This window comes from Ursus americanus, chromosome 23, assembly GCF_024610735.1.
Source record: "Ursus americanus isolate L20-20 chromosome 23, mUrsAme1.1.p, whole genome shotgun sequence".
NCBI lineage: Eukaryota > Metazoa > Chordata > Mammalia > Carnivora > Ursidae > Ursus > Ursus americanus.
In genome coordinates this window covers 34358223-34385769 of record NC_142149.1, presented here as the reverse complement: position 1 = coordinate 34385769, position 27547 = coordinate 34358223, and the positions used below count along the sequence as shown (strand labels likewise).

General features: G+C 35.6%; 1 protein-coding gene across 2 annotated transcripts in view; it reads right to left on the bottom strand.

The window, feature by feature from the left end:
- Positions 1–27547, bottom strand: part of USP32 (ubiquitin specific peptidase 32) — a 198892-nt gene that overhangs the window by 33265 nt on the left and 138080 nt on the right. Inside the window, exons 11-16 of one of the 2 annotated variants that reach the window (XM_045773463.2) lie at positions 25106–25167; positions 15972–16074; positions 9834–10029; positions 7584–7759; positions 6893–7033; positions 3168–3327 (exon numbers count right to left, since the gene is read on the bottom strand). In XM_045773463.2, coding sequence (XP_045629419.2) covers positions 3168–3327; positions 6893–7033; positions 7584–7759; positions 9834–10029; positions 15972–16074; positions 25106–25167 — 838 coding nt within the window. The remainder of the gene's footprint in view (positions 1–3167; positions 3328–6892; positions 7034–7583; positions 7760–9833; positions 10030–15971; positions 16075–25105; positions 25168–27547) is intronic. The other variant, XM_045773464.2, reaches the window with a different exon arrangement.

Below are 27547 nucleotides of genomic sequence, written 5' to 3'. Positions count from 1 at the left end.
AGAAGCTTTAAAATGAAGAGAGGAGACCAACTGTGTTAAAGTAAGTTCAAAGCCTTAACTTTGAAAGGAAGAGCAATGAAACCAGAGGCCCAAGTAACAGGCAGTGTGTGGATCCCAAGAAAGAGTGGCAAGTATCAACGACTGACACTGGTATCTTGGCTGCCCTCAGCAGGGTCACACTCAATAGCAAAATCAATATTCAATGTAAGAATGGGGAAGACCATATGGCATTGGATTTGAATTCTACAGAGAACTGGATTTGTTAAAAAGAAAACCACTGGCCCAAAATGGGATCGCTTAGGTTAAAGCCCTAAGTCAGTAAACCAAGACTTAATACCTGACCTAACCGCAGTTTTAAACCCCTAGAAATGAAACCTTTATTTAACCAGTCAACATGGGAATTTCCCGGTCAGTACGAGGAAATTTATTTAAAGACCCCTACATTCTCTTTAAGAGGGTCTGAGACCTTGCCTAAAACAATGGAAACTTTGTGAATAGTTTCCTTTTTTCCACTCCCTCTCTACCTTTAAAAACCTTTTTTTTTCCCCCTGTAGCTCTTGGGAGCACCCCTCTACTTGCTAGAAGGGATGCTGCCAGGTTCATAAATCTATTAATAAAGCCAATTAGATCTTTAAAATTTATTTGGTTGAATTTTTGTTATTTAACAACCTGACCCACTTTCTTAAAATAAACTGTCTTTGAATTACTGATCCCATCACTCTCAGTAATTAAGTGCCCCAATCACCTGGCACAGTAGTACAATTACACAAAAAACTTTTACTTAAAATTCTAAATAGGCATAGACTCTACAATGGCCAAACAGAGTTTAAGATGAAACTAAGAACCTTCCCATGACAAAAAAAAATTACCCTGCTGAAAAAGTAGGAGGCGGGAAAACCATATGGCCTGCCTGCAAAGTAAGATGACAGCAGACATGATCTTGAATTCCAAGAAGGCTCAAGAAACAAAAAGAATGGCAATAAGGGGAAAGAGAGAGAAGCAAAGAAAGAATATATCAAGTTTAACTACATGCTTCAAAAGAGAAGGGGGATAAAGTGATAAGAGATTATGGAAGTCAAAAATAGGTTGCTAAAACAATCAACTAAACCCTGGTTAACTATTCAGCCAAAAACCCAGGCTAGAGCTGTAGCTTACAACAGTCCTCTCTAGCTATAGGAGATTATAGTTTACTGAGCAACCCAAAACAAAAATAAACTTAGCATATCAGTATAATCCATCCAGGGTACAATTATACATGCCAGGTAATTTTCCACCCATCCAATGGAGACTTAGTTTTTTTTCCTCTTATTAAATGCCTTTGAGTCTTCACCTACTAAACAAAGCAGAGAAAAGTATTGGTATCATCCGCTTTTTTAAGAGCTTCCAAAAAGAATTCACTCACCTAAAATAGGCTGAAAAACCGTATAAGAAACAAAGACCCTGTAGCCTTATCTATCAACAAGGCTACGTTTAAGTCATTGTGAACTGTGTCACAGTTTGTACACGCATCACTTCAAAAGTAATAGAAGAGTCAGTAAACAGTCCTAATACACTGAGTAATGAGAAAGATGAAAAATATGTTATGGCAGAACAAAACCCAACCATGTTCAATTTTTAAACACATAGCCTAGCAAATCTTTTATTATCAGCAAGCAAAGATAATTCCTAAGAGAAAATAAAAGAGCAAATTTTTCCAATTATACATCAGAGGATTAGTTATAAGATTACAGCAAGAAAGCATATTTTCATAAACTTCAAAACGATTAATGATTGATTTCAGAACTAATTAGTAAGGAATAAAATTTCAAATTAAGAATAAATTTGGAGCATAACTACCCAGTTCTAGGATTCAGAAGCATTTGCAAGTGTAGTGTCCAAGTCAATTTCTATTATCTTAAGCCACATAAGAAATTTATTTGAACTCTAGACAGTTTTTATAGCATAGCTCATTAAGCAGGCAGCCACTTATTACACATAATTTTGTGTTTCTGAATAAGCATCAACAAATCTAGTGGAATTTACAGAAGCAGCAAAAATCTAGGATCAGCACAAGAGTTACAAAGAATACTTACTAAAAGCGCAACAACACATCTTGCCTCTCATGTTATCTTTCAAAGAGAATTGAGAAAGATATATGCTATGGGTGCCACGGAAGCAAGGCGAATACTTTTATTAAATGGAAAATTAAATCAAGAATGTTTCATAGTGATTCTATTTCACTGCTCCTCGATTTTGACATTTTCCCCAAAGACAAAGTTTGGTGAGGCAGAAGCCAATGCTTTGCTATAATTCTTACCAAACAATATGTGTAAGAATCTCCATATATTATATGAATATAACCTTTAAGGAAGACATAAAAATCTATTTGATTTCAAAGGACGAATGGCACTTATAGGGTTGGTTTGGGTTCATAGGTAGTTCTTGCATCCTAAGTTATATTAATAACATTCTGGCATTGTTACACAAAGTCTCAGACTTTGTGTAAATGGATAACTCATTATTTCTGCTGAAGAACAATGTCAAATATTTGCACAGCAAAAGCACAGAGCAAGTCTTGCCCATTAATAAAATCTAACCTCACAGAGAAATCAAAATGGGAACTTATATGTCATTTTGATAGGCTTGAAGTTTTTCAAAGCAAATGTGCCATTTTAATTTTCAAAAATATATTTTTCACTTTATATTATCTGCCTCTTAAAAGGCTCCTAGGACCAAGCATGAGAAAAGTATCATGTTTTGCCAAAAGAGTCCCAAAAAACACCAACAAATAAACAAAAATATGATAGTGTGAAAGAAACTACTTTTCAGAAATTTCAGTGGAGCCGAAAAGACCAGTCAAGCATTACCTGGCAGATTCTAACTTCAGGCAAACAAATAATTTACAATGGCTTTTTTTCAAAGAAAAAAACTATATGAAATGTATTCTATTTATTTTCTTTGTCTGTTTACAAACCAGAAAAGGAAATAATTCTCAGTTTGATGCTGAGACTTTGCCACTACCCCATCTAGTCTTGCGCATGACCATAGATCTAAGCCCCACAGATTTACTGATTCTGTATGAAAGTAGATGGGAATATGTGTTAGTACAGTGGCACCAGACTTTGAGCAACTTGGTTGTTTTTGTTTTTAAAGAAATGCATGGTATTCTTGCTGCATTCTTAAGTTACCTCTCGGTAAATGCTGAGGAAACATTCTCAGGCTCATCATACCCATATTCACCCAGATGTTAGACTGCTGTGTCCGAGTGGCAGGCTGCTGTCTTAGGAAGAGAAGATGTCGAGGAAATAACTCCAGCTCTGGGATTTCTGTTTTGCTATTCTTGATCACCTGTTGTTATAAAAGATATAATGTGATCACTCTAAAAGAAGAAACAAAACATCATTTTTTATCGAATTTCTGAGATTTATTTTTAAACTAAAATGTTCAATAGGTTCACTACCTATACTTGTTAGATTACAGAGATTCATAGATTTAAATTACATGGGTTTAAATACTCTCAGCCTTCTGGTCCTAAATCCATCTTCCAAGATTAGAACTGGTGAGTATTTTCTCCTCTTTTATTTAAACGCAAGTAACACTGAAATTAAGGGGAAAAATCCGAAATATTACCTATAATTCTATTAACTTCACACTATAATTCTTTTCACTTTTATATACTTCATGTATATAAACGATTGTCTTTTAAGGGACAAATTTTTAGGACTGGAGTTATAAGTCAAAAAGTATGGAAGGCCATATCACTAACTATCTAAGTCACTTTGCCACCCAAAGTGTAGCAATTTACAATATTCTCAGAAATTTATGAACGTACTTTTCTCATAAAACCTTATCAGTGACATCATCTGAAAATACCTTGTTTCCTTAACACATATAAAGAGTATTATATATTTGCTTAAAATCTTATTTCTTATATTAGCAGTAAGGATAAAAGTGTTTTCCTATAAAAATCTGCTATGTTCTACTGTAATTGGTTTATTCAATGTATTTTTGTCTATGATTAAAACAATTACACTGGATGCACAAAATTGAGATTCATGTTGAAACAGGATTTTTCAGTAACCCTCTCCAATAATGTGCTTGCTAACCCAAAGACACAGGAAAATATTTCATTATAAAAATATTGCTCTAAGAGTTTTAAGAGTAGAACATTATCAATTTAGTATTCTAAAAGGATAGCAGGATTAACATACTTTAAAACATAAAACCCTACATAATCTTTAACAGTCTCAAGCGATCAAGTTTTATTTTATTTCCCTCTGCCCCAGGTAACCAATGTCTTCTGCAATAGAGTATTTTTCAATAACAAGAGGGGGCAGTAAGAACCAAATGAAAACAAGGCTACAAACCAAACCTTTAGGACTTTTTCTTAAAAGTAGTTCGCATATTCTGATATGCTATGGTATGGCATTGGAAAGCTCCACTGGGGAGCTTTTTCAAATCTTACTTAAACGATAAGCAGTAAAAGGGCTCTCCCTGGTATTCTCCTCTAAGACTGCTAGAAGAAGTCTGTCCACTTCTAGATGCACTAACCACTACAAAGCCAACCATAGTTTCTTATAATTTTAGTTTAATATGATTTGAGGAAAGATTAATAATACAGTACTGGTAGTTGTCAGGCTACATGAAAACATACCTATGGCAGAATCTGAACTGATAATGAAGTAGTTTTTATAGTATGTATCTTGTTTGCCAAGATAACAAGTGATTTTGTGAAAAATTCAAATTAAATTCTTATGCACAAACATACAAAAACACGTATTTATTTACATATTAGTTATTCTTGTCTTTGAACTTGTTAACCTCAGTGACAACTGGCAAACAATAGATGCAATTCCATGTGCAAGAATTTACCTTAAAGAGATCATCACACATGTTTGTAAAGAACCCTGAGATCAAGACCTGAGCTGAGATCAAGAGTCAGATGCTTAATCAACTGAGCTACCCAGGTGCCCCAAAGATATTTTTAAATAAATAGTATGACTTATGTAAGTATGAAGGTGAAAGATTTATTTTTTACCTTGCCATGGCAATACATTTCGTATTCTCTACCTGAAAACACCATGTAAGTGTTTTTTTGCAGCGTTTTTTCCTGCAATCAGGCAAATGTCTCATATTTAGAGATGAAAAAATTCTATTAAGCCAGCAAATGCAGCTCTGGTCTAGTAAGATTTTATTTTATTTTTTAAAAAGATTTTATTTATTTGACAGAGTGAGACACAGCAAGAGAAGGACACAAGCAGAGGCAGAGGGAGAAGCAGGCTTCCCGCTAAGCAGGGAGCCCAACGCGGAGCTTGATCCCAGGACCCTGGGATCATGACCTGAGCTGAAGGCAGACGCCTGATGACTGAGCCACCCAGGCATCCCTGATCTAGTAAAATTATTTTAATATGTGTCTGACGTCAATGTAAAAAACATGACCTTGTGTGAGGCTCTGAAAAAACTCATTTAATAATAATGATGGTATTAGCAACTGTCAACATTTATTGACCACTTACTATAAATCAGATGCTGCGCTAATCCTATGTATTATTTATATTATCAAAACAACTCTAATGAAGTAGATACTATCATCACCACTTTACAGAGGAGGGAGATAAGATTTAGAGACTGGAACACTGGTAATCTAAATCCAGCAGGCTCTAATACATCAAACTATATATATGTCAAACACAATTATCACAACATTTTCCCAGATATATTCCCAGATATAGAATATTAACACAGAGCTGGCAAGTCCGAGAAATTAAGTGACTAACTGAAGGACTACCCCACCTCCCAATAAATAAAGTACATACATATATGTATCTATTTATATTTGTATCTATATGTATCTTCTAGGAGTTCAGATGCCAAATACAGTAGGAACCTTTTGGAGCCAACAAATACAAAGCCCAAATTCCTGATTCCAACTTAAACACAATTTTTAATAAACGTAATTATTAATAAGTCAAAATCAACATCAAAATTACAGACTAAGGCTTTAGAACAGACTTTTATTCTATTTGGAAGTGATTTAAGTTACTGTTATATCATTTATGTAAACTTTTCTGGCGTAAGAAAGTTCTATCTTGGACATTATGTGAGGGAGAGTGTTTCTTGATCTACAAAAAGAACCTTCTTACAAAGTATTTTACTGCATTGACAATGCAAAGAGTATTCAGGGAATGAGTCCTGTTGTTTACTGTATAAGCTCAACAGTATAAGGTATAGTTAACTTACTAATATTTTGATATTATATACTTCAAGTCTTTTAAATTTTTTTACAGTATTTTGTTTATGCTCTGAATGACTCATCCTAGTAATGGCAACAATCAGAATTCACTTCCCTTGGATTCCTTTTATCACCCTGTTATCATCATTTTTGTGTCCTTCCCTCAAAAACACAAAACACAAAAATCCACCAATAACTATGGGATGAATGAATCCCTAACTGGATGCCTGTGTGGTTAATAAAAATAACAGTCTCAGAAGTAATGACTGCCCTACTTCCCCTATATTCACTGACATTTTTGGCACCGGCTCTCAGACTTCTGCTCCACCTAAGCCCTACCATTCTCCTAAAGTCTGCGTTTATATGGATGACTTATTTAATAGCCTAGCCTCACAATCCCTTCACTTTATTTAGTCCAGTGACTATTCATTCCATGTAAGCCACCCACTCCCACAGGCACATCATTGTAGAGCTGGTACTAATACAGTGCTTGGTAAATGTATGAATAAATGAATGAATAAAGTAAAGGGACCTAAATTTTGTTCAACTAATTTACAGGTACTGAGTACTCTGCTGCCATAAGTAAGAACTAATTTGTGGATCGAGAGATTCATACAGAAAAGTAATGGAAGACGCAAACTAGGACTGTTCCTTATACAAAGCACCACTGGTTATACTTACAGGTCTAGGTAGAGCCAGGTTTGCTCCATACCAGTGATAAAGTGCTCTCCACACAGGTTCTGGGACCATTTCATAATCTCTTCCATGGATCAGCTGTGGGGTTCGTTTTAATCGTCCTCCTTCTAGTGTTAGTGATGTAGCCTTAGAAAAAATGTAATACAAATGTTGATTTTTAATATTTTTAGTATTACAGTCTCTTGTGTTTTAACAAAATCTAGACAAAGGAGAACACACACATATGTCACTACTCAGTTTCATGTTACTGGAAAATAATCTTCTAAAAGAGATTTTTATTTCTAACTTTCAAAATAAATTATTTAAGCAAGAGAACTCAAGGCAAATCATTTGAAAAATCACTGGAACATTTGGAAATATGGCTGGTTTTCACAGATTTCTTTCCAACAACAGAAAATATTATTTTGGAAAAAAAATTTCACATACACATAAAACTACATCTTCACGGTAGCTGTCCTAAGTAAGAATATTTCTAAGGATTATTACACTGCTTCTATTCAATTACTTAATCATAAAATACCCTCACAGAAATATACTATGCAGAGATTTCCATCTACAACAGGTTAATTTAATGAACCATGAATGTACGAATGTCATGCTATAAGTTAAAACCTCTAGAATGAAATTTATTTGCCACTGAAAGAGAAGTATTTTAAGTAGATATCATATCACCTACCTTTACAGGTTCTTGAGTTACTAGTGGCTGGTTATCAATAGCCCCTGGTTTCTGAGGATTGAGATGCAACAAAATATTCCCATTGGCTCCTAGCAAACACTGGTTGTTATTGTCAGAAGTGTTATGTTGTCGAGCAAAGCACATATCTGCCCCTGGTGTGGCAGAATACAGAAAGCCTGTAAGGGAAAAGAGGATGGAATCTCCTTATTTTTAGTTATTATACATAAATAGGTGTGAAGATATGAACTCAATGTCCATGTATTAGATTAATGCTATTTTTTCCGTTGGCATGTCAGTACAGTGTAAGATTCTGATAACTCGGCAGAAGATAGGAAATATACATGTAATCCTTCTGGACAACACCTAGCCTAACACTTTAAAAACCGTTACCAAATGAGGCACCTGACTGGCACAGTCGGTTAAGTGTCCGATTCTTAAGCTCAGGTCATGATCTCAGGGTGGTGAGATCCAGCCCCATGTCTGGCTCCAGGCTCAGTTCAGCATGGAGTCTGCTTGAGATTCTTTCTTTCCCTCTCCCTCTGGCCCCCAGCCCCCTCACCCCTATTCACATGCTCTCTCTCTAAAATAAATAAATACAGGGGCGCCTGGGTGGCACAGCAGTTAAGCGTCTGCCTTCGGCTCAGGGCGTGATCCCGGCGATCTGGGATCGAGCTCCACGTCAGGCTCTTCCGCTATGAGCCTGTTTCTTCCTCTCCTACTCCCCTGCTTGTGTTCCCTCTCTCGCTGGCTGTCTCTATCTCTGTCAAATAAATAAATAAAATCTTAAATAAATAAATAAATAAATACAAATCTTAAAACAAAACAAAAACCCACCAAACTGTTACCAAATGAACATTTGGCCAGCCTCCTAAAATATCTAATAATTCATAAGAATTATACATCCTCTGACAGAAAAGGAAGAAGTATGGCCAAATAGCTGGGCTCTCATACAGTCGCCCTTAATTCTTCTTTTCCACTTCTAAACACATTCCAAGTGTTCTTATTAAATTGGTCATAAGAAGTCTCTAAACCAAAGGGAAGGAGCTAAAACAAGAACTCAAACAGAAGAGTGCCAGAAAAGAGGGAATTGTTTCTTAATAAATTTATTTCAAAGGAAGGCATGCCAGGTAACAATAGAAAAATACACACAGAAAAATAATAAGAGTTGTGAACCTCCATAGTATTTTAAGGCATTTCAACTCTGAACTATAGACTAACTGTTCTAGCCATCAATCGGTAAACATCCTAGTCATCAGTCACTTTAAACCTTTCGTCTGCAGCACTGCTCAGCCTATGGATAGCACAGGTCAGAGTAAGCACATATCAAAAAGGACCTTAAAGAATGTTAAAAATAATCTTGGTGTTAAAGCTCATCAGAGACAGAACTTCTAGGGCTGCTGAATGACCGCTGTAATGTCAGATGGGGAACAAGAAGGAGTAGATTCTACATAGAACTTTGTAGAGAAGATGCTAGCTCTGTCCAATTTGCCGGATCTCAAAGATGAAATAACAGAGTAAGGTAGAGAGTACTGTCACTGTTATCAGCAGAGGGATCAGCTCAACTCAGCTACACCATAAAAACAAAGCATTTTTCCCAAATGTGTAGAAACACTGAGTTTTAGGTAGGTACCAAGGACTGTAGGGGATTATGGGAAGCATTATGACTTTTTCTCAATAATTTCACAAAATAATCCCCCAATTCCAGCCTGAAATGTCTGTAGAATCTGATATTTAACCCAAAGAAGGCAGAGAGAGTCCTGGAGATGGAATTCTAGATTTTCTCAAAAACTGTTTTTCCAAATCTAAATTTATTGACAAAATAATTTAACGGCAATATGGAGAAAAGTAGCTTTAATCAACGAAAAGAGTGAAAATATTTTCTTCCTTCCTTCTTTCCTTTCCTTTTTTTTTTTTTTTAAACAAATGAACTTATTTAAGTAGGTCCACGCCCAGTGTGGGCCTTGAACCACAACTGTAAGATCAAAAGTTGCGTGCTCTACTGACTGAGCCAGCCTAATGCCCCAACAGTGAACATATTTTCAAATTGAGAGATTAATGAAGTAAATATAGAAGAGCTTCTCTTTTTAAAGCTACTGATATCTTCAAGAATTTTATAATTGACGATTTCATTCAAAACTTATTTCTGTGAATGGAAGCCTGATTATATCCTACAAAGCACATTCTCTGACAAAGTATACTCCCTTAAGAAGTGACCCTGAATAAACTTTATGGGAAACAAGCCATACTTACCACTGCCAGCAGTTTCTGAGGCTTCAGATGCAGAAGAAATATTGTCTGAAAATTTCTCTTCTGTGGTGTTCACAGAACTGAGGCTGCCTCCTCCGATTCTATCTTCACTCTGCTCTATACAATGTACTGCTGTTCCAAATGAGTATTTTCCTCCATTCAGAACAGATGATGGCTCAATTACAACAGGGCTAGCATCCTAAAAATCATGAAGTCAGAGATTAAAGGGTACAATTTAATAATCCAAGAACTAAGCAGCCTTCAAAAATTAATCCCAAATTATCTATTGCTTCTTTTTTTTTTTTTTTAAAGATTTTATTTATTTATTCAACAGAGATAGAGACAGCCAGCGAGAGAGGGAACACAAGCAGGGGGAGTGGGAGAGGAAGAAGCAGGCTCATAGCAGAGCAGCCTGATGTGGGGCTCGATCCCAGATCGCCGGGATCACGCCCTGAGCCGAAGGCAGACGCTTAACCGCTGTGCCACCCAGGCGCCCCCAAATTATCTATTGCTTCTAATCCTGTAGTTAGCTACCGCCAATTAAGAACATTTTAATGTTTAACTAAATTTTAGTTTTTTCAAGGGGAAGAGTGTGTATAAATAAAATTGATAAGGCAGACTAGAAACACATTCTGCAAAGGACTCTGTGACACAAAGTGAGTGAGTGATGTATGTACGTTATGTGTTTATTTATTTAAAATCTTTTTTTTTTTTTAAAGATTTTATTTATTTATTTGACAGAGAGAGAGAGAGAGAGAGCACAAGTAGGCAAAGCGGCAGGCAGAGGGGCTGGATCCCAGGACCCTGGGATCATGACCTGAGATGAAGGCAGAGGCTTAACCCACTGAGCTACCCAGGAGCTCCTGTTTATTTTTTTTAAAGATTTATTTATTTGTTATTTCAGAGGGGAGCAGGGTGGGGGCGTTGGGGGGAGCAGCAGGAGAGGGAGAGAGAGAATCCCCAGCAGACTACCTGCCAAGTGTGGAGCCTGAGACAGGGCTCAATCTCATAACCCTGAGATCTCGAGCTGAGCCGAAATCAAGAGTTGGATGCTCAACTGACTGAGTCACCCAGGCGCCCCTGTTTATTATTTTTTAACGTAAGCTCTACGTCCAATGTGGACCCTAAAACCATGACCCTGAGATCAAGAGTCGCATGCTCTACCGACTGAGCCAGCAAGGCGCCCCCATCAGTTTTAAATTAGACTATGCACCAAAAAAGTCAAAATTGTATGGACAACAGAACCAAAAGGACCTATGGCCAAAGAAGTAGAAAGGTATATTAGGCTTGAGTAGTTTATATTACTAATTCTATGTTTGGCCTTCAGTGTGTGGATTTCATGGCAATTTCTTAAAGATAATATTGATCTTATCACAGCTTTTCTGACATTGAGTCCATACCAACAAAAATGGATTCAATTTAAATTAAGTTTAAAAAGAAATTTTCAGTAAACAAGAGGACTTATTTATATTAATTCAATCTTTTTTCAATTATGCTTTTTGATTTATTTGGTCTGGAGTGAAACAGAGGTATTTCTTTTCTTTCTTTTTCGTAAAGGCCTTTATGTGATCCTACTATGTAGTCAAAATTGATAACCACTGCCCTAGTGAGGATTATAGTCTCATACCTTTGTTTTCATAATGTGCTCCAAATGCTGAGAGTATTGTTGTAACTGATTTCTTACTGAATGTACTACTTGCTCTGAACTTGCTTTTTAGAAAGATTCAGATTTTAATGAACTTTTGGGTCATGTGCTTCTTTCTTACAAAGATGGAGTAAAACTAATAAGACAGCCATTTTGAAAGAATAACTTGAGAGATATGGTCTTCTGTCAGGTCACCTCCATTTCCTCCAGAAAAATCACTTTATTTTTGCTACAAGTGTTCTTGAACTTAAATGATGTCCACATAACAATCATGTGGACTTGACAGGCAACTCTTTTTAAAATTTATATTCATTTCTCCATTCATTTTGTTTGTTTATGCACTATAAGTTACTTTTAAAAAAGATGTAGTAATATATTTTGCGGAAGATTGGGTCTCCTTTAATTCCACTTGAGTAAAAAAAAATTCCTTCAAGCTGTCCTCTGAGTTTGACATTTAACAGAATTTCAAAGAGAAATATCTGGAATTGTATTTTAAATGTTTTTTTAAAAAGATTTAATTAATTAATTAATTTGAGAAAGTGTGAGAGAGTGAGAGAGAGAGAGAGAGAGAGAGAGAGTGCTGCACAAGCCGGGGAGGGGGAAAGGGGCAGAGGGAGAGGGAGGAGCAGACTCCCAGCTGAGCAGGGAGCCCAACTCAGGGCTCAATCCCAGGACCCCAGATTACGACCTGAGCTGAGGGCAGACAATTAACCTACTCAGCCACCCAGGCCCCCAGGGTTTGGAAATCTCATATATAGCCTATATTTCTAAAGAAAATTTACATGAAACCATTCTTATTTCTTATTCTGGACAGCTTAGTCCTTAGGATGAAATCTACAGATCTTTGGTAAGGAAACGGGGTGATAATAATATTACCTTGCATTAAATCTGTTAAAGTTTTACAGTAATTCAACAACAGAATAATTGTAATAGCTTATCAGAGACTGCAATCTTTGTCACCAGTGACTGCACACTATACTGTATGCTTTTAACATAGCGCAATGAATGATACCCTTTTTAGAGAATAAAGGCTTTTCTTCACTTATTTTCCAATGTTCCAACTAGAGTGGTCTATCTTCCGTCTGGCTTGTTTTTCTATTCTAGGAATCTACTGCTCTCAGTGTCCGGCACTGTCTGAAACTGTCACCACTACTTAGGTTCTTTCTTCTTTCCCCTTCTCTGCCCTGTTTTTCAGGTCATTGCTTCCACCCTTGGCTTTCAGTGAAATTGTCAACATTTTCGGTCGACTTATCTTATGACTACTTTCCTTCTACATGTTAAACAAACCATGAATGGTCATATGCATAGTCACTGGCTCTGAGTGTTATTTCCAGTTGCTCCTGGAAACTTTTTCCCCTTAAATGTCAAAGGGTCCTGTTTTGTTTTACTGACTTCTGGCTCTGGAACTATTAGCAACTATCCTGTGTTTTCAGAAGATAGGTCTCCAGGTAGGTAAAGTTTCACTGATGGTGAAAAATTTCCTCCTCTGAGTCAATGATTCTTAAAAGGGCTACATGGCACTTTAATATAAGATATTTCTATTTTGAGCATGTCATGATTTTTTCTGAGTTGTATCAGTGGCTAATGATGTTCCAAAATAAGTGCCAGGATTCACCTTCTTCTCTATCAGTAATGGTGCTACTTTTTTCTATGCATATGTATACTACAAATATTAATGAACTTAAACAACTACTAGTTATGCCAATTTTATATTTCATTAGTCTACAATGTTGGTTTTTGAAAAATGGAAGGTAGTATGGAGCAACGGAGAAAGTTCTAAGGTAGGAATCAAGAGACCTGAACTCTAGAAATCTAGATCAGGTAATAAAGTAATAGCCCAATACAACTCTGTGCAGTTACAAAACCTAAAGGGTCCTCCAGAGGCTTTGTCTGTAAACTTTGAAAAGAGAAGTGCTTAAAGGACTTTCTAATTCCAAAGTCACATAACAACCAATAATACATAATAAACAGCAAAATCTGTACATGAGTACTAAGAGCTGCTCCCTCAGTTCTCAAATAGGGGGAAGACAAGAATATATACTACAATGATGACAAACGGAAAAGATTTCACCATTTCTCCCCATTTACATTTGTGCAAAAGGAGATTTCACATACTTTGGCTCATTAAAGAAGGAACAGATCCCATGAGCAGATCAAATATTCAAACTCAAGTCAATCATTCATATCTGAGGCAAACCACTTCTAAGAAAGGACTGCTTATTTTTCCTGCTCCCTTAGTCTCTACCTAGGCATGCTACTGCCTGAAAGATACAGTCTACCCTCATAGACAATTAGTAATTCACATAAGCAAATACGCCATTTTATGAAGAGACATTAACTAAAGCTAACTGATATCTTACTAGGTGGGCAGACTAAGCCCAGAGGAAATTATCCAACACATTAAAAACATCCATTTATTTTTCTTAAACAAAGCATTTGCCAAAATTGCCATATATACTGGAAAGGCAAATATAAATCACTAATTACTACTGCTACTGCTGCTAAAAACTAGTATTAGTACCATTACTCCCTTTAACTTTACATAGGGTCCTACTTGCCAGGCATGGGGCTACATGCTTCATATATGTTAATTCATTTAATTCTTTGTAACAACCCTATTGAAACAGGTATCATTATTAAACCGGTTGTTTGTATGAGGAAACTGAGGATAAGTAACTTGTCCAAGGTCATACCACAAGTAGCAGGACCAGGACTCTAACACAGGGAGTACAAGCTCACTACTATTATCCTATACTGTTTTCTCAGACTATTAGCTAATACTTATTGAGTACTATGTGCCAGACACTGTTCTAAAATGCTTAACATGTATCAACTCCTTTATAACAACCTGTGATGGAGGTAACTGTTCTTAATCTCATTTTACAGACAAAAGGCCAAGGATGTCACTTCTTTAAAAAGTGATTTGCATTTATTTATTTATTTTTTAAAAGATTTTATTTATTTATTTATTTATTTATTTATTTATTTATTTGAGAGCGAGAGAGCATGAGCAGGGCAGAGGGAGGAGAAGCAGACTCCTTGCTGATCTGGGAGCTCGACATGGTGCTTGATCCGTGGGATCATGACCTGAACTGAAATCAAGAATCAGATGCTTAACTGACTAGCCACCCAGATGCCCCTAACCAGTTTCATTTTAAAGTAAACTTTAAAGTCTGCATTTGACAGACACATACTAGACAATAATACAGAATGCCCAGTGGAGAGAATATGACACTTAAGTGTAGATTTCCCCCTCCACTAATTCTTTTAATACACAAAAGGGTCAAATCAGGTTTGTGTCCTCAGCAGTGCACTTCTGTCTGTTTATAAGGGATGTGCAGCTAAGAAAAAGACCTCTACTGTGTTCCTACAGGAAACAAATACTTCAAAACACAAAATGAGGTTAACTCTGAGTCTGCAGACAGTAGAACATTAATAACCATTCATTCTAAGGCCAATCTAAGAACATAAAGAACAAAAAGCATTTCAAAATAGACTGTGATGCTTTACCTCAATGTTTTCATTTTCTGCTTACAATCACCATCATTATCTACCTACAAAGTCTGAAGTCATTTGCCTACTTTTCTACTCCTTTAACAACATTGATTAATGTATTTTATATGTGAAAACACAATATTAACTCTGCAAAATAGAAAAAGAACCAGGCAGAATAATGAAGTAGATAATGTAAACAGTCTATCAATATTCTGATAAACAATGACAGAAAAGGACATACAGAAAAAATATATAAATCAAATAATCAGGTTAGTGATCATTTGGTAACTGACAATGAGTCTATATATCAACTGGCTCTCCAAATATGAAGAAATTTGATTCCTGGCATTACTCTGAGTCTTTTCATGCTGAAAAAAAATCCATTCTGTTTTAAGTAAGATGAGAATATTCACTAATGAGAGTTTCTCTTTGAACTCTTTATTTGAAACAATGGCAGATTATCATTTAGAAACTGAGTTCTAATGTTAGTCCTGAAATCAACTTTTTTAAAAAGAAAATCAATACTTCTTACCAAGGGTCTTCAACATTTTGATGAAAAAGGTGAATAAATGAAGGATACTGTAAATGATGTGGTTGAGATACCATTGGCTTAAAAGTCAGTCCTTAGATTTGATCCCGGAACTTCTACTCTGTATTCAGGTTACCTTTAATCTCAGCCTCAGGTTCATTACAGGTAAAATGAGCTCATACCACCTTCCTCCCAGGGATACTGTGAGGATTAATTGAGATACGTAAGGCGCATATGCATGCACCCCCATGTCCATTATTACCTTCCTCACAGAGTTGCTGCAAGGGAGGAAATGTATGTGGAAGTGTAAGCACAGAGTTTGGTCCATGGAAGTATCACATAGGTATTCATTTCCTTTCCCTTCGAATCCTTATCTACGTTGAAGCATTTTATTACTGGCCAGTAGTCACACAAAGTCTGATGGGAGTTGAAAATCCTATGAAATATACAGATAAAGGGGAATCATACTCACATATTTGACATATTCTTTCCACTGCTGCCACCACTGCATGGAGATGATAAACCAATTGTGTCCTGGTTGCAGACCATACCTGCTCTCTCGTTCTAACCATCCTCTGTACATACAAAAGAAATTCAGTACATCAAATGGTATATGAAACAGATGACCACACGCACATCCAGCAGTTAACAGCAGAAATTTTTACAAAGGAAAAACCTGACACAGATATACTCAGGAGACTGCCATAGTTTCAATTAGTGAAACAATGATAAGTCAATTTCAGGAGTCATAACACCACTATCAAGATTCGTACCCAGTGTTTTAAAAAATAGCTTTATTGAGGAATAATTTACATAACATAAATTTACCTGAATTAAGAATATAACTTAATGACTATGGTAAATTTATTTATTAATTTTTTTAAAGATTTTATTTATTTGACAGAGAGAGAGAGACAGTCAGCAAGAGAGGGAACACAAGCAGGGGGAGTGGGAGAGGAAGAAGCAGGCTCCCAGAGGAGCAGGGAACCTGATGCGGGGCTCGGGTTCATGCCCTGGGCCGAAGGCAGACGCTTAACGACTGAGCCACCCAGGCGCCCCTTCTGGTAAATTTATAGATATGTGCAACTATCACCACAATCCAACAATCCAATTCTAGAACATTTCCATTACCTCCAAAGTCAATTCATGTTACCACCCTCAGCCCAGAAACCACTAGTCTATTTTTTGTCTCTTACAAATTTCCCCTTTCTGAACATTTCATATAAATGGAATAATATAACACATGATCTTTTACACCTGGCCTCTTTGACTTACCATGTTTTTGAGGCTCATCTACATGGTAGCAGATATCATTACTTTGTGCTTTGTTATTCCATTCCAAATACTATTTTTTAAAAAGATTTACTTGAGAAAGAGAGAGAGGGAGCACGAGTGGGGGGAGGGGTAGAGGAAGAGGGAGAGAATCTCAAGCAGACTCCCCACTGAGAGCAGAGCCTGATGCAGGGCTCGATCTGATGCAGGGCTCGATCCGATGCAGGGCTCGATCCGATGCAGGGCTCAATCCCAGGACCTTGAGATCATGACCTCAGCCAAAATCAAGAGTCGGCTGCTTAACTGACTGAGCCCCCCAAATACTATTTATCATGTATCCCACAGGTATGTATACACCACATTTTGTTTATCCATCTAACACCTGATAATTTGAAACTGGCAAGCTGTTTTCCAAATTGGCCGCACCATTTAACATTTCCATCAGTAATGTATAATGGTTCTAGTTTTTTCACATTCTTGGCAATGCTTATTATCTATCTTTTCTATCATAAATGTTCAAGTGGGTGTGAAGTGGCATCACATTGTGATTTTAAAAAAATCTGTTTTTACGGAGGAGAAATTCATAACATAAGGCAGTGGTTGCATATTTTGAACGTACTAATGCCACTGAATTGTATGCTTTAAAATAGTCACTTCTATGCTATGTGTATTTCTCCAAAACATTCTCATACATCCCAACTGAGCAATTATACATTAGGCAGTTATTTCCTATTACTACCTTCCCCCAGCCTTTGAAAATCACCATTTTGCTTTCTGTATCTATTCATTTACTTATTCTGGATATTTCGTATAAATGGAATCATTCGATATGTAACCTTTTGTATTTGGCTTCATGTTGAGGAACTACCAATTTTTTTGCACAGCAGTTACACCATTTTACATTGCCACCAGAGACGTATCAGTGCCCCAATTTCTCCATATCCTTACAAAATTTATTTTCCATTTTTAAAATTATAAACATCCTAGTAAGTGCAAAGTAGAATCGCTGTGGTTTTGAGTTGCATTTCCTTAATGACTAATGATTCTGAGCATCTTTTTATGTACTTGATGACCATCTGTATGTAATCTCTGGAGAAATGTGTATTCAAGTCGCTTGCCCAGTTTTTAGTTCAGTTTTCTTTTTGTTGGTAAGCTGCAGGAGTTCTGTACATATTCTGGGTACTTGAGCTCTTGCAGATCTATGATTCACAAATATTATCTCCCATTTTGAAGGTTATTTTTTCACTTTCTTGGCAACCTCCTTTGGTAAAAAGAAGTTTTAAATTTTAATGAAGTCAAATTTATCTATTTTTTCTTTGGTTACTTATGCTTTTAGTGTCACATACAAGAATTCAATTTAAAATCCAAATCATTCTTGAAAAAATATTTTTCCCGGATATAGAATAAAAGTGCCATTCTGCTCACTTCTGGATTCCAAGATTTCTGATGAGAAACCTGTTAAATCTTACTGAGGATCCACTGCATGTTTAGCTTTTCTCTTGCTGCTTTTAAAATTTTCTCTGTCCCTAGGCTTCTGACCATCTGATTATAATGTGTCCTGGTGTGAATCACTTAGAATTTTATCCTTCTTGGAGTTCAGTGAGCTTTTTGAACATTTAGGTTCATATCTTTGTCAAATTTGAGGGATTTGGGGCCATTATTTCTTCAAATATTCGTCACTTTCCCTCCTCCCCTTCTGGGACTCCTATCATGTGTATGCCAGTATGGCTGCTGCTATTTCACAGGTCTAGTAAGCTCTGTTCATTTCCCTTCATTCTTTTTTCTTTCTATTCCTCAGTCTCAATAGCTTCAACTGACCTATCTTAAGATTTTAACTTCTCTCAGCTGGGCTTTGTGGTTCTCAGTGTACAAAAACAGTGTACAAAAATATTTTTAGCTTGCAAGCTGTATAAAATCAGGCAATGGACCAAAGTTAGCCAGTGGGCCACAGTATAATAATCCATGGCTTACCATATAGTTGGTCCTACACAATATTCCATGTGTACTTGAATATGCACTCCGCTGTTGCTGGGTGGTGTTCTGCTGTTAGGTGCACATGTAATTACAATTTTTATATCTTCCTGACGAACTGAAACTTTTACCATAAAATGTCTGCCTGTAATAACAATTCTTTGTCTAAAAGCCATTTTCTCCTAATGTTGGTATATCCACTCCAGCTCTCTTATGGTTACTATGTGCCTGGTTATACCTATTTCATCATTTTACTTTCAATCTATTTGTGTCTTTGAATCTCAAGTATTTGGATTAAAAATATCAGCCTATCTTTAGCTTTTGATAATTGTTTAATCCACTTATATTTAAGGTAATTATTGATATCGATTTGTGCCTACATTTTACTTGTTTTTTATTCATCTCAAGTATTTTTGTTTTTCTATTTCTCCTTTACTTCCTTCTTTTGTGTTAAGTAAATTGTTTTTTACCATATCATTTAAATTATTTTTTTGAAGAAACTATATCTGGGATTATTTTCTTACTGGTTGCTCTAGAGGTACAAAATAAAGCTTAAAACATTCTACTTCAGATTGATACTAATTTATTCCGGTAAATTACAGAAGCTGCTCAAATATAGCTCCACTTCTTATTCTCTCGGTTGTATTATTATCGACATGCATATGACATCTTTTTATGCTGTAAGAACAACTTGGCTTTCAAATTGTCATCCTAGGATTTTGTATTTTATTTATTTATTTATTTATTTATTTATTTATTTATTTATTTATTTAAGATTTTATTTATTTATTTGACAGAGAGAGAGACAGCCAGCGAGAGAGGGAACACAGCGAGAGAGGGAACACAGATGAAAGAAGCAGGCTCATAGTGGAGGAGCCTGATGTGGGGCTTGATCCCAGAACGCCGGGATCACGCCCTGAGCCGAAGGCAGACGCTTAACCGCTGTGCCACCCAGGTGCCCCAGGATTTTGTATTTTAAATCATTAAAAGGATGAAATAGAAAAACGTATTTATACTGTCTTATTATTAAGTATGTAATTATGTTTATTGGTGCTCTATATTTCTTTGTGTAGTTCAAGTTATTGTCTGGGGTCACTTTGTTTTAGCATGAAGCTCCTTCAGTATTTTAAATATTTTAATCCTTCAGTATTTAAGTGTTTACTAGCAACCGTGTTTATATGGGAATGTTTTCAAATTACCTTAATTTCTGAAGGATAGTTCTGCCGAATAAAGAATTCTGGGTTGACAGTTTTTCCCCCTTCAGTACTTTGAATGTCATCCCACTGCCTACTGACCTTCATTTCTATAAAAAAAAAAAAAAAGGTCAGCCATTAATCTTATTGGGGTTGCCTTCTACAGAAGGAGTCGTATTTCTCTTCCTACTTTTAGGACCTTCTCTCTGTAGCTTTGAACACTTTGTGATATGTTTAGATGTGGATCTGTTTTTAACCTCCTTGCAGTTTGTTGAGCTTCTTGGATTAACAACTTAGAGCAATTTTAGGAGGTGTGGCCATTATTTCATCAAATATTTTTTTTCTGCTCCTTTCTCTCCTCCTTTTGGGACTTCCATTATGTGTGTGTTGATAATAGTTGTCTCTGGTGTTCCACATATCTCAGGTTCTGTTCATTTTTATTTATTTTCTCTGTTCTTCATATTGGAAAAATCTATTTAACTATATTCTATTTTGCTGGTTATTTCTCTGCAGCTCCAATCTGTTGCTGAGTCACTGTGGTGAATTTTTATTATAACTTTTAACTCCAGAATTTCCATTTAGTTCACTTTCAAAAATTCTCTATTGATATTTTATATTTGGTTATATTTCCTTTAATTCTTTAAACAAAGTTTCCTTAAGCAGTGAAAACATTTATAATACTGCTTTGAAGTCTTTGTGTCCTAAGTCAAACATCTGGGGCTACCTCAAACATCTGGGGCTACCTCTATTAGCTAGTGTCCTCACCACCACCACGGGTCATGTTTTCCTATTTTGTTGCATGTTTCATCCTCTTCTGTTACTGAGAACTGGACATATTTGATAATATATTTCACCAACTCTGGATTCTGATACTACCTGTGTGTTTTGCCTTGTGACTTCCTGGACTAATTCTATAGAGTTTGTTTCCCCTGTAGTGTGAGGCTGTTTAGTCTTCTTCATTATTATTTCTTACATTTAAGTTTGGCTTCCTTGAGGAGAGCATAACTTACTGGTCAGCCAATGATTGGTGAGGGGCTATGTTGAAATGAAACATCTTGAGCCAGTGACACTTGTACCTTTTTCTTGATGCATCAGTTCAGTTTGGGAAATGATGCAAAGTTCAGGCAGGTTACACTAACCTTCCCTGGTTTTTATTTTCTGCATGCGCAAGGCCTTACGTTCAATCAGGAATTAATAGATTAGCTAAGACCTTCTCTGGTTTCTGCTGAGCTTGTGCATAGCCTTGTATATATGAGCAGCCTTCCAAATCATTTGGGATATGGGGAAGTTTATCAAGATACATGATGGTTGTCTTGTTCCCTGGATCTCTTTGTTAAAATTTTGACTGGTCTCTCAGTTTGCTGCCTTCCTTAACCAGTATCTCAACCCCAAGCTAATGATGTTCCTTGAATATTTGCCATCATGATCACTATTTTTTGTGTGTTACAATTCTCTTAGGCAGGCATTCATCCCTGCTCTATTCCAAATCAGGTCACCCTGTCACCCCTGCCTTGGTAAAACTATCATGTTGGGTAGGAGGGAATGGGACCAGCCCTAGGTAAAATTACTATGGATTCCCATTATTCTTACCAAGGTTTAGTAGTTTTTCTTGAATAAATGCTTCCCAACTTGTTGAATACCTTTGGTCAGTTTCCAGAGTCCTGAAATAGTTGGCTGACAATTTTGTACATGTTATATTTTGTCCAGTTGCTTTTCAGGGAGAGGATTTGCTGAGATCTTCACTCAGCCACTGCAGAAATCATGATACTAATTTTGAAACAAATTACTGACTCTTAAGTTAGAGACAAATATTTCTTTCACCTCATTGCTTATACATCAATCTGATTCATCTTTTAAAAATCATCCTAAAAATTCAAACGAATTTTTAGAAGTGAAAATGGAGGTAAAATAAAACAAAACTCAAAAATCAAAAATGAAATTAACCAACCTGGAATCTAGAATTTAAAATTCAGATTTACTGAAAAATAAGGAATACAGAAAGCAGATCATTTGTGTTTTCAATGAAAAAGGTTCTAGACTTGATTCTGCCACTTCCATGCAATTTTTGGTAAGTTCCTCAACTTTTGTAAATCTCAGTTTCCTCTTTTATGAAATGGGATGGCGACCATAATTTAATGCAGTTATTCTAAGGAACAGATGAAATAATGCAAGTAGAACAAAGTTCTATAAAAACAGGAGATTATACCAACATTATATTTTTAAATAGGGATGCTATAAGCATTTGCAAGATAATTAAGCCAAGAAATATATATACTGTGCTATATAGCATTCCTTTAAAATCTTTTTTCTTTTAAAGATTTTATTTATTTGTCAGAGAGAGAGAGACAGACAGACAGAAAGAGCACAAGAGGGGGAGTGGCAGGCAGAGGGAGAAGCAGGCCCCCCGCCGAGCAAGGAGCCCGATGCGGGACTCGATCCCAGGACCCTGGGATCATGACCTGAGCTGAAGGCAGATGCTTAACCGACTGAGCCACCCAGGCATCTGTCCTTTTTTTTTTCTTTTTCCCTTAATCAACATTTCTTTTGCTTTTTTTTTTAAGTTTTTATTTTAATTCCAGTTAGTTAACATACAGTGTAGTATTAGTTTCAGGTGTACAATAGTGATTCAACAATTCCATACATCGCCCAGCTCTTATCTCAATAACATTCTTAGTATCACTGGTAAGTCATGCTGACTTAAGAAGACATTAGTATGTGATGAAATTAGACTGCAATATTATAAGAAAAAAAAAGCTACTGCAGCTACATAAAAGTCTTTCAGTATTTCTTTACAATATCTAATTTGTACACTTAAATGTATTTTAAAATTTTATTTTATGATAGCTAAAAATCAGAAAAAAATCAAGACAACATGTCAACATATGAATACTATAAACAAGAATGAGTCTTCTGAGCATGAAAATTAAAAAGACTATATGAGACTAGCGTTTTTATGAAAACAACATCGTAAAAAATGGATTCTGCTTACCATTCTTTAAAAAATAACCATTTTTAAAAAGAAGCAGTTTTTAAAAGTCAGAAAACATACTTTGCTACTTCAATTAATCTCAACTGGTATTCTTCTTTAAATATTGACTTCATAATTCTGTTCTCAGGTATTCCAAACAACTCTATTTCAGTAAACTCTCTTTTATCAAACAGTCCTACACCAGAAAAAAACTACTGAAAAATCTGTATATGCACTACTTTTAGGAATAAGTGACAAACTCTGTATTGAATTTATTCTAAAAGTGAAGTTTAGTAGAGTCAGTCCTGTCTCTGAAGCTTTCTACACAAATGTATAGTATAATGGTAATACTCAACCAATGAAGGATACTTGATGTATTAAAAATTGAATCACAGCCATAAAAACGTGCAGGCCTATTAACCAAGATATTTCACCTCAAGTAATTTTGCCTAAATACATACCTAACCAAAGGTATACAGACTTTATTAGTAAATTATTGTAAAGAAAAACAGAGATTAAAAATAGGGACTGAATAGGGCCTACCAGCCAGTCATTTTAATTATAAGAGGGTTTATTGATATGTAAAAGTATCATTTGATATGATCTACAGTGAAAATGGACCCAAAAATAATATTTTGAAGTATTCTCATTTAAAAAAATTACAAATTCCATCAAAGGCATACACATGTGGGTATATGAATATAAAAGTGTCAATAGTGCAACCATCAACAAAATGAAAAGTCAATCTATGGAAGGAAATATTGGCAAACCACAGATCTGATATGGGATTATATCCAAAAAACATATATAAGAAATTCATATCACTTAATAGTAAAATAATAATAATCAATTAAAAATAACAAGGAACTTGAACAGACATTTTTCTAAAAAAGACTTACAATTGGCCAACAGCTATATGAAAAGATATTTAACATCACTCATCATCAGGGAAATAGAAATCAAAACCACAATGAGGTACCACCTCACACCTGTCAGGATGGCTACTATCAAAAAGACAAGAGATAATATAAACTGGCAAAGATGTAGAGAAAAAGGAACTCTTGTATACTGTTGATGGGACTGTAAGCTGGAATAGCCACTATAAAAAACAGGTTTCACATGAGACTAAGAAAAGAACTACCAAATAATCCAGCAATCCCACTTCTGGGTATATAACCAAAGGAAACAAAATCATTATCTTGAAGATGATAGCTTTACTTCCATGTTCTTTGCAGCATTATCCACAAAAGTCAAGGTATGGAAACAACCTAAGTGTCTAACAATAAATGAATGGATAAACAAAATGTGGTACATATGGACTATTATCTAGTCATAAGAAGGAAATCCTGTCATTTACAGCAACATGGATGAGGACGGAAGGCATTATACTAAGTGAAATAAGCCAAAGACAGACAAGTATTGCAAGGTATAGCACTTATATGCAGAATCTTAAAAAAAAAAAAAAAGTCAAATTCAGAACCCGAGAGTAGAAAAGCAGTTGCTGGGGGTTGGGAGAAATAAAGAAAGGGTGATAAAAGGGTACAAACTTTTATGATAAGATGAATCAAGTCTGCAGATGTAATGTATAACATGGTGACTACAGCTGATAACTCTATAGTGTATAACTGAGAGTAGAACTTAATATGTTCTCACACACACAAAAAAGTATGTGAGGGGCTAGTGAGGGATGTGTTAATTCAACGGAGGGAATCCTTTCACAATACATACATATATCAAATTACGTTGTACACTTTAAATATCTTACAATTTAAGATGTCAATTATACCTCAGTAAAGCTGAAAAAAATGTCAACAGCAACTACCTGTAAATACAGAAATGACGGGCTTTTTTTCGCTTCTTTTTGTTTAGCTCTACTTTATAATCTTTCTACAATAAACATGAATTGTTTTGTAGTAAGGAAAAATTGCTACCTTTTAGCTTATAAAATGTCTTATTTCAAAAAAATTAAATTCAGTACTCAATGTCATTTTAATGCTAAAGAGAATCTGATTTCTAAATTAATCTAATACCTTGGTTAGGAAATTAACAAAAATATTTCAATATGAAATTAATTTGGAAAAACAAGGTGTCACTAAGACTGTATTAAAATGAGACATGCTGTTACTTATTAACAATATATTTCAGGTGTCAGAAATTTCAACTATATCATGAAAATTACAAAGATTGAAACTACAAGCTTACCTAATAATTTGTCCTTCCTCTTCTGGAGTAGCTGGTCTTAACCCCAGAACTATGTGACACACCTAGAGAAAAAAGTGGTAAATCAAACTTCATTGACTGATGCCAATGACTGGACTGTATAATATTTCACATTCTCTGCATGAGTTCCACTTTGTAGATGGGAATCTGAATTAGCAACAGCTTTCAACTGATGAATTATCAATGAGTCACTTGAGCAACTTTGAACTTTAAACTTCAGCTGTTTTTGTTGTTTGTTTGTTTGTTTGTTTGTTTGTTTGTTTGTTTTAAACAAACCATTTCAATAGAGGCCAAATTCCAAATCTCTGTGTGAGATAGGAAAGGGAGGGAGGGAGACAGAGACAGACAAAGAAGAAATAAAATAAACATGCAGAGAATATTATTTTCATTCCTGAAATCTGAAGAGGATATCATGGCACTTTGGGAGGAAGGTGAGGGGAGATGAAGAGGATACAGGACACAAAAGATACGGGTGGCATTTTAGTTTAAACAATTCAAAGAAAAAAATTATTGCCACTAATGCTAAATATGCTTTTTAAGGTTCATTTCCTCCTCAATTTATTTGCCTTCTCTAAATATCACAAAAGATGTATTTTTTTTCAACATTTTCTCATGAAAAATTTCAAAAATACAGAAAAGTTGAAAGAATTTTACACTGAACACATCGTACCCATTACCTAGACTCTAACATTAACATTTTATTATACTTGCATCTATCTATCCCTTATTCATCCATCAATCCATCCTAACTTTTGGATGCATTTCAAAGTAAATTATAGACATTAGAACAGCTTTTTATAAATACATCAGCACGGCTAACATTAACCAGAGAGTTCAAATATCTGTTTACAGTTTTGTTTACCTTTTGAGGTAACATTTACATAACAACAAAATCCATAAATTGGGTTTTTGAGACTCATCTATGTAGAAGCAGTTCATTTTTACTGCTGAGTAGTATTCCTCTGTTTGAACATAGCACTGTTCGTTTCATCCATTCTCATATTGACAAATACTTGAGGTTTTGACATACTGACAAATATTTGAGCTTCTGAAACCTATTCTTCTTTTTTTAAAGATTTATTTATTTATTTGAGAGAGAGAATGGGGGCGGGGGGAGGCAGAGGGAGAGATTCCTCTAACAGACTCCCCACTTAGCCTGATGCAGGGCTTTATCTAACTACCCTGAGATCATGACCTAAGCCAAAATCAAGAGTCAGACGCTTAACCGACTGAGCCACGCAGGTGGCTATTTTTCTAAGCGAACTTATAGAGAATAGAAATATAGTATTCATGCTTACAAGCGAACAAATCTTAAGTGTACAGTTCAATGACTTTCCACAAGGTAACATCTATGAAACCTTTACCCAGTCAAGAAATAGAACACTGCTATCTCACCCTAAGTCCTACTTTGGGTTCCTTCCCACACACCCCTTTGATGTATCCATGATCCTGAATTCTGTCAGCATAGAATGGTTTTACCTGCTTTTGAATTTTTTGGTCTAGTATTTTCAACTCAAGATTATATGAGATTCATCCATGTTTTTGTGTGTGGCACTATTATACTTATTTTCATTGTGTTTACAATATACAACTCTATGTACATGTCACAACTCACTTATTGTTTATGTATTTATCGTTGATAAGTATTTGGGTCATTTTCTATTTTGGGCTGTAACAAGTTATAAGACCTTACTTGTATGTCTTTTGGTGCTCAGATATACACGTTTCTGTAGGGTTCACATATGGGGTGGACTTTATAAGTTATGGGGTAAGCATATGTCCAACTTTTGTAAATACTGCCAAGCAATTTCCAAAGTGTTTGTGTGTTTGATTTTTTAAAGACTTTATTTATTTATTTGTCAGAGAGGGAGTGAGACAACACAAGCAGGGGGAGTGGCAGGCAAAGGGAGAAGCAGGATCCCCACTGAGCAGGGAGCCCGACATAGGGCTCGATCCCAGGACCCCGGGATCATGATATGAGCTGAAGGCAGACACTTAACTGACTGAGCCACCCAAGTACCTCAATTTCCAAACTATTTGTAATAATTTATATTCCTACTGGCAATATATGAGAGTTTTGGGTTTTTGTTATCCTCACCAATACTTCATATCACTTAAAAACTAACTACTCTGGGGCATGTCTACTAGTATTTCATGTGTGGTTTTAACAGTATTTCTATAATGACTAAGGAGCCCATTTTCATAACATTAATTAACTATTTGGATATTCTCTTTGGTGAAGCACCTCCAAGTTTTCTTTACACATTTTTATATTGAAGTTTTACTTTTTCTCATTGATTTTTGTTCTCTGTATGCCCTAGACACATGTCTTATTGGATATAAGTATCACAAACAACTTCTTCCACTGAGTAGCTTATCTTTTCATTTTCTTAATGGTATCTCCCAATTAAAATAAAAACCTCT